This window comes from Hordeum vulgare, chromosome 1H, assembly GCF_904849725.1.
Source record: "Hordeum vulgare subsp. vulgare chromosome 1H, MorexV3_pseudomolecules_assembly, whole genome shotgun sequence".
NCBI lineage: Eukaryota > Viridiplantae > Streptophyta > Magnoliopsida > Poales > Poaceae > Hordeum > Hordeum vulgare.
In genome coordinates, this window is record NC_058518.1 from 500,938,934 (window position 1) to 500,952,050 (window position 13,117).

Consider the following 13,117-nt stretch of genomic DNA (forward strand, 5'->3'; position numbering starts at 1 on the left):
ATTAGTAGGGGTGCTTGGTGCTTGCAAGTACGAGGATCATATTGCTTGATATTACTAGGGGTAGGAGTTTTTAAAATGTAATTTATGTTTTTTCATTGGCCTTCTTTATTTGTATGTGATAGGGGCACAATGCGAAGGAAGCGCAAAGGCAATGGTGTTGGCATTGAGGAAGTTCGTTCGAAGAAGTCAAAGCGCGCTCCTCTGCAGAACAGGGCTTCCCCTAGCTCACGTTTGCTTGCCTGCAAGCATATGTCTCAAGATAGGAAGCGTGTCATTAATGATATGGACCTGAGAAGCCTTCGGAACATCAAGTGAGTCCGTCTATTCAACGGTCTTAGTTTACAGCTTGCCGGGTTATACGCCCCAAGTCCCATGAGGTTGTCGTTCCAGTGCGTGGTAGGCTTCATGTGAATGAAGAATCTGTCCACTGTGTGATGAGCATGCCACGTGGAGGGCAAGATGTTCCTTACAACCTTCCTACAAAAGTCGATATTGAGTTAGGGCTTGAGCTGTTTGGTGATCTTGGATGTACGCCTAAAATGATAGATCTTGTCGAGCTTATCACGGGTTATGACAACTTCGACACCAAGTTCAAGCGGGTGTGGCTTATGCTTGCTGGTAATATTGTCATCGCTCTGACCACCTCCAGCAAGGCCAGCCCCAGATGGTATGTTATGTTGGTAAGTTTTTCTTGCTCATTTTATTTTGTTTTTATTAATGGTCATTCTTACTTCTTATGACTGGTAACTTCCATTGCGTCCTCATGATAACTTTTAGTGTGTGTACCATGATAACTTATGCTCCTTTACCACCCTTTGTCTTTTCAACAAAACAATGGTACACTTAAAAATCACAATTGGTCCAAGTTCATCGTTGATGAATTTCAAATGGCGCTTTCAACTGGCAAGCCTACCAGGGGTTGTCTTCTTTTTGACAACGTTAGTGTTGCCGCTTTCCTTTTTTTTTTTATCATTTTACTTCACATTTTTGTTGTTGTTTGTGTATATCATATGATCCTTATAACTTTCTTATCAGCTTTTGTACGTTGATGCAATTGACCTTTTTGGACTTGGTATTGTCTTGTCTGATGGTCATTTTCCTCTTAACGTCTCGACGAAGGAGTTTATAACTCAGGTTCTTAATAAGGATGTCCAGGCGGACCAAACTTCTTATAGGAGACATACAATAATTTTTCTTTTTGTTCCTTTCGAGTTCATGCACTGCTTTGCGGCTGCATTTTTTTTCTTTTCTTTTTCTTTTTTGTTGCTACTCACATAGGTGGGGCGTGCATGTGTGCGTTTATAGAGATTTATGTATGCGCGTTTATATGAGTGTTTGCGTCTGTACCGTGTTAAAAACAGTTTCTCTATTTTTTAATCCTAAAAACAAATAGTTTTTTTCTTTATTTTAATCAGAACAACGGTTTTCCCGGTCTTTGTAAGGGCCGACAGTTTTTCGAGGGCCGGCAGTTTTTTCGACAGTTTTCCAGCTGGTGGGAATTAGCAGAGATGGGCTCATGAATATACCCAGTCAACGATCCATCCAGGCCCTCAGCAACAGGCCAGAAACTCTACCGGCCCACACACAACCACCTGTCAGTCCACCACCGACCCAAAGCTCCCCCCTGGCTACATCACACTGCCGTGCCGTTGGCCCCTTCCTTCTCTGTCACCGCCAGCCTCCACACACCTCAACACCTCGTCGGCACGGAACACCGCCCAAGTCAAGAGTCAACCAACCCAACCACCGATCTCCGTCCGTCCACCATGGGAGCCGGCCAGGACCCGGAGGCCGGCGCCGGCGACGGCGGCGAGAAGAGGCTGGCCCACTCCTCCTCCTCGGGCCCGCTCCCGCCGTCGGAGCCGCCGCACCTGCGGGGCCAGGACCCCGCCCAGTACCAGTACGGCACCTTCCACCCCCCGGCCCCCCACCCCGACGTCCGCCCCCACCCGCCCGTCGGCTTCCCCCGGCCCGGCCCGCCCGTCGGCTTCCCTCAGCCCGCCCCGCCCCCCGGCTTCTCCGCCGGCGGCTACCACCAGCAGCAGCAGCCCTACGCGCCCGCCGACCCGTATTACTCCCAGGGGTACCAGACCGGCCCAGGCACAGGTATCCTCGCCTCCCTCGTATGCTCTTGCTTACTTTACTCCGGGTCTGTGATGCCCGATGATGCACAATTTTACTAGTTGTAAATGGATCCCAGGCTTTCGCTCAACTAGAAAAAATCCATCGACTCACCACGTGGATTCTTGGCTAAACGGGCTACTGACGTTTAAACTGGAACACCAGATAGTTATGTAGTGCATGCTCCTTTTAGGCTAACAAGTCTTGATTAGTATTTGTGCCAACGATTGCGAGGGGGCCTCTACATCGACGATATTCGTGACCCGCACTTAATATGGAACATGGAACAGAGGGAGTATAATTTCAACAAATTCTTGGTGTGCTGAATTCACTACCCAAAGATACGGAACTATCAGTCACCTTATACTTCTAGAAGCAAGCAAGATGCATAGCTTCAGATCCCATTTCGGATCAATTGCTGGTGAAAACAGATAGGTGCCTAGACCCAGACAAGAAAAAATAAATGGACACCCAAGGCTGAATTTTCCCCCGATCAACAGGAGCCTCTCTCCTGGTTCTTCCATCTTTCATAGAAAAACGAAACCAACATACAGCCTCAGGTTTTTAGGTTCACAGACGAGCTAAGCTCGCAAATGCAAAGACAACTCCTACCCCTCACCAACACGGTAAAGGGAAAACCTAGAGCAGTTACCAAAGGACCTTACAGCAAGAACCGAAATACAGTACCATCTAAGCACTTCTTCAAAGAGGGAACTAAGGCCCTGTTTGATAACAAAGAATTTTCGCAGTATTTTTAGAATACTGCAGTTTTGGAGATTATCATAGTTTTGTTTACAATGAGGTGTTTGGTTGCCTCTAAGAATTGTGATTTTAAAACTGCAGTATTGAAAAAACTGTGGTTTTTTCTCTGCATAAAAAAAAGAACCCCAGACCTCTTTTAAAAAAACAGAGAAGGCGAAAAGAAGGGGTGGGACGTCGTTATCTTCTTCCCGTGTACTTGCTCAATCTAAACTGCAGTAATATGTGGCGTAATCAAACAGTTTCTCTACATTGTGAATACTGCAAAAAATGTTGTTATATTAAAACCATGGTATTTTCTATCTACACGTAAAATTGCTGCAGTTTTTAATACTTTAGTTTTTTTACTACTTTGTTATCAAACAGGGCCTAAGCTTTTTTTTCATGCTAGTTACTCCGGGTCAGTGATGCCTGCTGATGCACAATTTCAAGGGCATGAATTGCATGATCAGAATTCACAAGTCTTCGATCCAAAATTTATGCGCATGATCCAAATTCCATCACTTTTCTTTTTTTTTCTCTCCTGGTAGTTCAGGGAAAAATTCTACTAGTTGTAAATGGATCCTAGGCTTTCGTTCAACTAGAAAAAACTCATCGACTCACCACGTGGATTCTTGGCTAAACGGGCTACTGACGTTTAAACTGGAACACCAGATAGTTATGTAGTGCATGCTCCTTTTAGGCTAACAAGTCTTGATTAGTATTTGTGCCAACGATTGCGAGGGGGGCCTTTACATCGACGATATTTGTGACCGGCACTTAATATGGAACATGGAACAGAGGGAGTATAATTTCAACAAATTCTTGGTATGCTGAATTCACTAGCCAGATATACGTAACTTTCCGTCACCTTATACTTCTAGAAGCAAGCAAGACACATAACTTCAGATCCCATTTCGCATCAACTGCTGGGGAGAACAGATAGGTGCCTAACCCAGACAAGAAAAAACAAATGGACACCCAAGGCTGAATTTTCCCCCGATCAACAGGAGCCTCGCTCCTGGTTCCATCTTTCATAGAAAAACGAAACCAACATACACCCTCAGGTTTTTAGGTTCACAGACTAGTAAGCTCGCAAATGCAAAGACAACTCCTACCCCTCACCAACACGGTAAAGGGCAAACCTAGAGCAGTTACCAAAGGACCTTACAGCAAGAACCGAAATACAGTACCATCTAAGCACTTCTTCAAAGAGGGAACTAAGCTTTTTTTGTCATGCTAGTTACACCCTGGCCACATGGATTCCATCACTGCATCCAAGTTTCTTCATCAGGTACTCCAGCAAAGTAGCTCCCACATGATCTGCATCACCCACTGCAGCTACACAGGAAGAGTCCATCATCCTCTCTGCGCAGATCAGTCTTATTCCAGCTCCGTGACGACCTCAATTTCCTGAGTAGCAGATCCCTGGACAGGGCTGCATCCAAAGTCCCCACAGAACTGCAGAAGAAACAATGTTTAAGAGCATGAACTTTTGTTCCATAGCCACTGGGCAGCAAGTGATTTAAAATCAACAATATCAACCTTTGAAAATTTATTTAACGTCACTTCATATAGCTCTAGCAACGATGCATTCAGAAAACAGGTGATATACTGATTCAATCTCAGTACAGTGAGTGAATACACTCCAGAGGTTTGGCTAGGCCTCTTTCCCTAAATCCTAAGATTGTCACAAGACTGAAAAATATGCATCCATGTTATATGATAGTCCTGTTTCTGTTGCCTCAGGTTATGGTCCTGTTGTTCAAGGAAGGCCCGTTGAAGGCAGACCCATGAGAATGCGGCCCCTTCCATGCTGTGGGCTCGGCATGGGTTGGCTTCTGTGAGTGCCTCCCAATATGCTTGCTATTTTGCCTTACTTTCTGAAGTTAAATCAGTCCCTCACAAAGTTCCGTTCTCTTGCTGGAACAAAGGTTCATTGCCGGGTTCTTCTTGGCTGCCATTCCGTGGTATATTGGTGCTTTCATCCTAATCTGTGTCCGGGTGCATGACCACAGAGAGAAACCAGGATATGTTGCCTGCACTGTTGCTGTAAGTTACCTTTCTGATACAACCGCAATACTATGCTACTGTTAAGATTTCACATAGAAATTTGAGACTGTTAGTTTTATGGCCCATTATACCAGCTTTGTTACATTCACTGAAATAAATTAGCTCAAAAGTATATAATCAGGTACTGCTTACAGTTAATTTTTCTTATGATGGCACCAGCAAATATTGGTATGCCCGAATTGGCAAAAGCTCTTCCAAAATAGAAGTAGATTTTAACTGCACAAATTTAGCAATTGCAAGTAACATGGAAATCATTAGAATCACAAATTACGAGCTATAAGCTGTCACGAAAAATTATTTTCTGTAATACTTGGGCTAACTTTGTGTTGGAATTTGCTGCATTGTACAAACAGGCTGTAGTTGCGGCCATTGTTATACCCCTTGGAGTAACGAAAGGAACAGACACATGGTGATCTGCCACCAGGTCGTGGCAGGCCGTTCTGTTCCTGAATATGAGCAATTGTTATTTGGGGCCCAGTTACATAGTAAGTTACAGAGTCTGCTGGTTGTATTTCATGTATGAGTGTGTCTTGTATAGGTATGTGTACAGTAAAAAGAGTGGTGCTGCATCGATGATTCGGCATCCTCTTGTATCGATACTTGATACTTCTGCTGTGTAATAAAGCTCGAATGTACAACACAATATCTTTCTCGCCTCTTTCAAATTCAGTACTACGAGTTATATCATTTTACAATGGATTCCTTTCCAATATCTGCACTAACTTAATGTTGAAATTTGTTGTATCACACAACAATTGTTATCCCCCTTCGAGTAACAAAGGTAACAGACTCGTGATGGACTGCAACCAGGTCTTGGCAATGGTTATGTTGCTGAATACGAGTGGTGGTTATTTCAGTTCGGGCATCGAAGGTCGATGTCCTCTTGTGCCGATATTGATGATGTGATGACGTCCCTTGTATTGATATTTCGGTTTTCTACTTTAATAAAGCTCAAGTGTTTCCGACACATATTTTATATGATATGAGGTTACCTCTGTGTCAACTGTCAAGTTCAGCGCTTTCATATGGGATCCAGTTCTACGGAGTAGATTCATATTGTATCTCAAGCAAGTTTCATTTCTCATAGATCATAAAAAGTACATGCCATAATGTACAGTCCGAATCAGCACTTTAAAGGAAGCAAACTCTGCTGCCCATGAAATATGTTGCACTTTAGGTCCTGGCCATGTTTGGCATGAAGAACCTCCAGATAATTATCATTCGAGTAGCAAAGATTGAACAAGCTAAAAAGCTGAAAAATCTGGCTGTATGTTTAAGTTGCCGCAGCAGTATCTCTGGGTTGTGGATCAGCAAATGACCTCGAACTCGAAGCGTGCTACTGCATTCTTCGTGCTATAGAAGCAAATTGACCCTTCTATAGCCTAGAAAGAAGCACTGGCTATGTTCCTGTCTAAATGTTTATAGTAATGCCCATTTACATTAGCGGTTCATTCCTATAGCTGCCCAGAATAGTCTGCCTTTGGTTGGTTGTTGTTCGAGTAATAACAAGAAATTGGTATTATGGCTTGAGAAGAGTACGTGAATGAACTATGTTAGCTCTTATATTACAGATATTCTTTACGGGTCAGAATCCCCATTTTGAAATCCTTATAGCCATTTTTGAATATTGCTTGGAATTTGAAATATGCGACCTGAAAAGTGGTCAAACAGTTTATATTGAACTTAGCTTTTCTTGGACTTGTAGCAGTGGTCATGATTCAGTTTGATTTTTTTTTTTGAACGATCATGGGGGGAGATGATCCCCACCTGAATATATTGCTCAAAAAGCGGCCAAGCCAAGAGTCGTCACCCCATGATCTTTGGCTGATCCAGTTTATACGAAAAACCGGATCGGAAACCTATACAAGCTGACCCCGTTTATGAGGGAAACCGGGCCAAAAACCGTACAGGTAACAAGTTTACAGAAGATGAGAAAAAAATTGTCACCCAGAAGAAGGCATGACCTAGCTGGCAGCCAGAAGGACCAACACCACGAGAGCCATAAGTAGATGTGGGGTGTTTCGAAGTATCACAATACCAAGACTCTGCAAATCACCTAACACACCGCATCGGCGTGCGTACCGAGCCCCACGGCACAACAGAGGGATCAACCGAATTCAACGAGTGCCAAACTAAACACGAACCTTGACTGGAAGATCATCCACGGGCGGTTGGACCATTAACAGGTTGGGAAGGCATCATTGCTTCGTCATTCAGCAAAGTTGAACCAAGACAACACCAAGAGTCTGAAGCTTGCCGCAACACAACGACAATCATGGTAGCGTCTTGAGCAAGCACGGAGGTCACCTAGAAGGCAGCCGTAGAGAAAGACATGAAGGATAACACAGTGAGCACAACCAACACAAAGGGGGCCTCAACTTCCATCTTCATCTGACCAAGCAAGGAGAGCCTTGAATGTTGGTCGTCCGGTTTCCACCCAACAACACCCGCAAGGAGAGAGGAGTCGTATGGGAGCAAAGTGGTCCGGAGAGGAGCACACCCCGCTAACCCGACTTCGGAAGGAAGAATCGGAACCACACCAAGGGATGGTCGAGCTGACGAGGGGGAAACACATGGTCGCCCTACGGCGCCAAAGGCACCGCCGCCAAGCCCCAATGAACACCACTGAACAACTACCGTCGACTCCAAGCTAGTCACACCACCACCACCACTACCACCGCTGGTCCCTCCGGCTAATTCCTGCTCAAAAAATGATGCCCACAAGAGGGGAACGACACAATGCACCGCCATCATCTGATCTGAGAGAGCACTGATCTGAGGTTTCCCTCGGAACAAGAGATGATAAGGGGAAAGAGCACATCACCACATCAGCGTATTCAAGAAGGCAACGACGCCCGCAGACATCGTCGCTGCCGGCTTCGACCATAGTCAGAGACAGACTTTCGCCTCACATCATTTTCCACGCCCCATACCAAATCAGCCAGCCTCACCATCAGTCGCATGACTAAACCACCAACACCAGCCGCATGCGTTCATCCATACACAGTCGTGCCCCAAGACGAGCTGCACCATGTCATCGAGCATGAGCCACCGTGGCGCCGAGATACTGGTTGGGCAGGACCAAACCAACATGGACGTGGATCTGGTGACCATGGGTTGGACGCTCACCACCATTGGAACTTCGAACGACGCACACCAGAGCCAGCAGCAGCCGCGCCACACTCCAGATCTAAATCGGCCGGGATCAGAGCAGCCAATCAGTAGACGGGCCGCAACCGCGTCATACGAGGAGGCAGACTCTGCAGACCACCACTATCTTCCCTCGCCACAGAGTACCAGCAGCACACGCCAGCGCCGCGCCGACCGCCAGCCATTGCCCAGACGGCAACCAACACCACATCGCCCACCGGTCCAGCTGCAGCAAACCACGAACATCCACTGGAGAGGAGAGCTCCAACCACACGCGTCCGAAATCCGCCACGAACAGGACCCTGAGATCCACCATGGCTAGCCACCATGGCCGAGCCGAGCCTGTTGGCCACAGGCCCGCGTCGGACGTCGCTCAGACGTGTATTTTTCGTCTGAGCACGTACGTACGTACCAGCCAGTAGTCATGCTATCCGACGGCTTCAGTTTCCTCGTGAGAAGACGCACGTAGTGGTTGGTTATACGTTCGATCCTAAAGGCATGTACAATGATGCTATTTTAGTAGTGCCATGTAGGATAAATGATGAGGTGGAGGAGAGAGAACCTATAAAAAAAGATTTGTCTTTTTTTATTTAAGAGAGAACAAGAGGTGACCTCTTAGCACAATATGTCTCACCATATTTTTAGGAATAACTAGTTATTGAAGATAAGGCTAAGAGGTGATCCATTGTAAGACATTCTTTTCGTCATCTCTAAATTATATGCAAGAATTAAGATAAAACCATCTTATCAACCATTGTACATGCCCTAAGCAGCCAAGCATGCAGCTGGATCGATTCTAGCCAGCCACGGTAGCTAGCTAGCTTGCACTAGCTACTTTGTATCTCGATGGTACACACACATGAAGAGGTGTTTTGATGGCTATGGGAGCGTGTCGCTTTCGAATATTTCTTTGTATTGCTTTGATCTTGCTTGATATAGAGATTACAGGGTATATGTAAGTATATATAGAAGCTAACCTAGGCTACTAATCCAATACCTACACGGTGATGGTTCCAAGCCCGAGCCGGGCTGGACCAGCGTGGTTAATTTCAACAATTACCCCTTAAACACGATGTCCTCATTTCACAGCTTGCACACCAATCCGTCGTCTCTCATATTCATGAACTTCTGTCGTCCTAAACATCTAGTTAGGATATCTACAAGCTGATCATTGGTGCATATGTAGTTGACGTCAATCTTGCTTTCCTCCACGCACTCCTGTAGGTACCGATACCTTATATCGATGTCTTTGTGTCTATCATGACGCATTGGATTCTTCTACAGAGAGATTGTAGACTTGTCATCAACGTTGAGCACCACTCGTTCCGGTTCCTTACCTGTGAGGTCATCGAGTAGTCTTCCTAGGCAAATGCTTCGACACACCTCGGTTGCAGTTGCAATATACTCTGCTTCACGAAAGGATAATGCGGTCACTTTTTGCTTTGGTGATAGCCAACTCACCATGTTTCTTCCCAAGAAATATACCACGCCCGAGGTACTTTTATGGTCATCCACATCTCCTGGCATGTCGCTATCACTATAGCCCAATAGCTCCAGCATCTCCTTCTTCTTCACTCTCAAATAGACACAACCAAAGTTTATTGTCCCTTTGATGTACCTGGTCGAGTATATTTTCCACAGCCGCCCAATGTTTTATCGTGGGTGCTTCCATGAAGCGACTCACTATGCCAACGGAATAGGCCAAGTCCGGTTTGGTATTTGTGAGGTATCTCAACTTTTGGACCACACTTCTATACTCTGTTGCATCAACCACGGGTGCTTCACTTTTCTTGCTTAGTATAAGACGAGGCTTCATTGGAAGTTCTATCAGAAAAGAGCTGTTGTTTTATGATGCTAGAAAAAGTGTTTCGAAGTAACATTGATCAAACTTATATACTATGCTAGCATTCACACTTCATATTTTTTTTATCATTTACTTACCCGAAGACGAGTAGGAATTAAGCTTGGGATGCCGATACGTCTTCAACATATCTATAATTTATAAAATATCCATGCCATATTCACCTATGTTTACAATACTTTTATATCGCTTTGATGCACTTCTTATGAATTAATTAGAACTAACCCGAAGTGACACTTTTTTCAGCAGAATTATCGTGCCGTCATTTTTTTTTGCATGATTCCAACGCCAAAAAATCCTATAAATAGAGAAACCCTCAAAAATTAGGAGAGACTCTCCGCTTTGCTGCCGCAACTCTCTATATCGATGAAAAAACAATCTGGAGAGAAAACGGTAGCAAAAATAGGAGAGAAACCAAGAGAGAGAGAGATAGAGAGAGAGAGAGATCCAATCTCGAAGGGGCTCTCGCCCCTCCGGTAGCCATGGAGGCCAAGGATCAGAGGGTATAACTCCTCCCCATTTAGGGAGAGTTCATGGAGGAGGAATCCTAAGTGGGGAGACTCTCTCTCTGTGGCGTCGGAGTGCCGCCGGGAAAACCATTGCCATAGTGATCGTCTTCATCAACACCACCATCTTCATCATCTTCCTCATCTCTTTTCAGTGGTCCACTCTCCCGCACCCCGCTGTAATTCCCTACTTAAGCATGGTGTTTCATGCCACATATTATTACTCAATAATGTGTTGCCATCCTATAATGTTTGAGTAGATTTATGTTGTCCTTTGGGGTGATTGATGATCTTGATTGGTTTGAGTGTATGTTTTATTTTGGCGTTGTCCTATGGTGCACCCCCGTGCCGCACACATGTGAGGGATTTTCACTGTAGGGTGTTTGCAATACGTTCATGATTCATTTATAGTGGATGGCTAGAGTGAAAAAAGCTTACACCTGAGTAAGGGGATTGTTGTGTATGGGAGTAAAGGAGGCTTGATGTTTAATGTTATGGTTAGGTTTATCTTGATGATTTCGAGTAGCTGCGGATGCTTTCTAGATGTCCACTCATAAATTCATATGATCCAAGTGCATAAAGTATGTTAGCTCATGCCTCTCCCTCATATAAAATTGCAAAAATGATTATCGATCTTGTTCTCAATTACATGGGGTGATTCCGCACACCATACCATCATTATTCCACACTCTCTATTTGTAATATTGTAATATATTCTAACTTTATTTAGGCAATGACTATTTTTATATTTTTGTTGTCCAATGTCATGCAAAGTTATCCTCTTTATACCCACAACACAAATTTATTTATTGTTACTAGATAGAAGCAAACATTTGGTTTATGTAGAGTCGTATCAATGGCGGATATGACTTGAGAGAGAATATTGATCTTACCTTTAGCGCCTTGTGGGTTTGACACTCCGTACTTATCACTTTCATTGCTTGCACTTGGGGATTATCACACCCTCAACCTCAAGAGACACGATTGTCTAAAAAAACTAAACCCCATGACAACATGGGACCGATGACGTAGCTCCAAATCAATGCTACTATGAACCAACATGAATAAGAAGGCGGTTTGAGCATGAGGTGGGCGCCATTCTCGGCTATGGGATTAAACACCTCATGCCATGGAGGAGTGGTGGGCAGAGGTGGAGATCATGATGTGCTTGGGAAAGAAATGACAAGGTCGGTGTGAAGGAGAGAGGGGCACGTATCATATTTTGATTATGCGGGATACCTCCAATATTTGTTTTGAACAGGGTGGGATCTGTTCAATTTATACATATCCACAAAGGACGAGGCTCACACCAAAATACACGATGCAATATAGATCTACAAAATGTTGTTTCAGCAATATCTAGAAAAGAAACAAAGGTAAAAGGAAAAAACAGAAGCTAGCAGCACAAGAGCTTGGCAACAACGGCCTAGCAACTAACAGAGACGCCCAGTCTCGTCCGGCCCAAAGCAGCCCACCGAATCAGAGGGGCACAGAGCCCATAAGCCACGGGCCGCTAGGGTTCATGCTATGGTTAGGTTTACCTTGATGATTTATAGTAGTTGCAGATGCTTGCTAGAGGTCCAACCATAAGTTCATATGATTCAAGTGCAAAAAGTATGTTAGCTCATGCCTCTCTCTCATATAAAATTGCAAAAATGATTGCTGATCTTGTTCTCAATTGCCTAGGATGATTTCGCATACCGTACCATCATTATTCCACACTAATATATTGTAACATATTCTAACTTCATTTAGGCAACAACTATTTTCATATGTTTGTTCTCCAATGTCATGCAAAATTATCCTCTTTATACCCACAACACAATTTTATTTATCGTTACTAGATAGAAGCAAACATTTGGTTTATGTAGAGTTGTATCAGTGGCAGATATGACTTGAGAGAATATTGATCTTACCTTTAGCTCCTTGTGGGTTTGACACTTTATACATATCATTTTCTTTTTTGGAAAGTGCTACGATGATTGCTTGCACTTGACGATTATCACACCCTCAACCTCAAGATACACACGATTGTCTAAAAAAACTATCCTCACCCCATGACAACATGGGACCGATGACGTAGCTCCAAATCAATGCTATTATGAACCAACACGAATAAGAAGGCGGGTTGAGGATGAGGTGGGCGCCATCCTTCAATATCTGTTTTGAACAGGGTGGGATATGTTCAATGTATACATATCCACAAAGGATGAGGCTCAGACCAAAATACACATCTAGTATAGATCTACAAAATGTTGTTTCAGCAATATCACAGAACAAACAAATTAAACCCACAACATACAAGTGAATTCAACCTGCAACATGCAAGTGAGGTCGACACCAATATACATGACCTACTACACAAGGAACCAAGCACCACTAAACCTTAGTGCAATCCACATAAACATTATTTATCTATCGTTCTATGAGATTATACACTTGATGCCATGTAGAAGTTGTGGGCGGAGGTGGAGAACATCACGTGGTCGGGAAGAAGATGACAAGAGGTAAAAAGGAAAAACTGAAGGTAGCAGCAAAAGAGCTTGGCAACAACGGCCCAGCAACTAACAGAGACGCCCAGTCTCGTCCGGCCCGAAGGAGCCCACCGAATCAGAGGGCACGGAGCCCGTAAACCACGGCCCGCTAGGGTTCCACGCCTTCCCAGATA

The 13,117-nt window shown here is 44.4% G+C and overlaps 1 protein-coding gene across 1 annotated transcript; it reads left to right on the forward strand.

The window, feature by feature from the left end:
- The first annotated feature begins 1,656 nt into the window (after positions 1 to 1,656).
- Positions 1,657 to 5,624, forward strand: LOC123450430 (60S ribosomal protein L18a-like protein). The gene is made up of 4 exons (XM_045127687.1): positions 1,657 to 2,106; positions 4,609 to 4,702; positions 4,794 to 4,911; positions 5,286 to 5,624. The coding sequence occupies exons 1-4, from the start codon at positions 1,767 to 1,769 to the stop codon at positions 5,343 to 5,345; spliced, it is 612 nt and encodes a 203-aa protein (XP_044983622.1). The 5' UTR covers positions 1,657 to 1,766; the 3' UTR covers positions 5,346 to 5,624.
- The last annotated feature ends 7,493 nt before the right edge of the window (positions 5,625 to 13,117 follow it).

Bases quoted from the DNA above. Each gene is read 5' to 3' on its own strand.
- LOC123450430 (XM_045127687.1), top strand. From the start codon at position 1,767: ATGGGAGCCGGCCAGGACCCGGAGGCCGGCGCCGGCGACGGCGGCGAG. The intron at 2,107-4,608 runs GTATCCTCGCCT...CTGTTGCCTCAG, and splicing joins CCAGACCGGCCCAGGCACAG to GTTATGGTCCTGTTGTTCAA. The intron at 4,703-4,793 runs GTGAGTGCCTCC...GCTGGAACAAAG, and splicing joins CTCGGCATGGGTTGGCTTCT to GTTCATTGCCGGGTTCTTCT.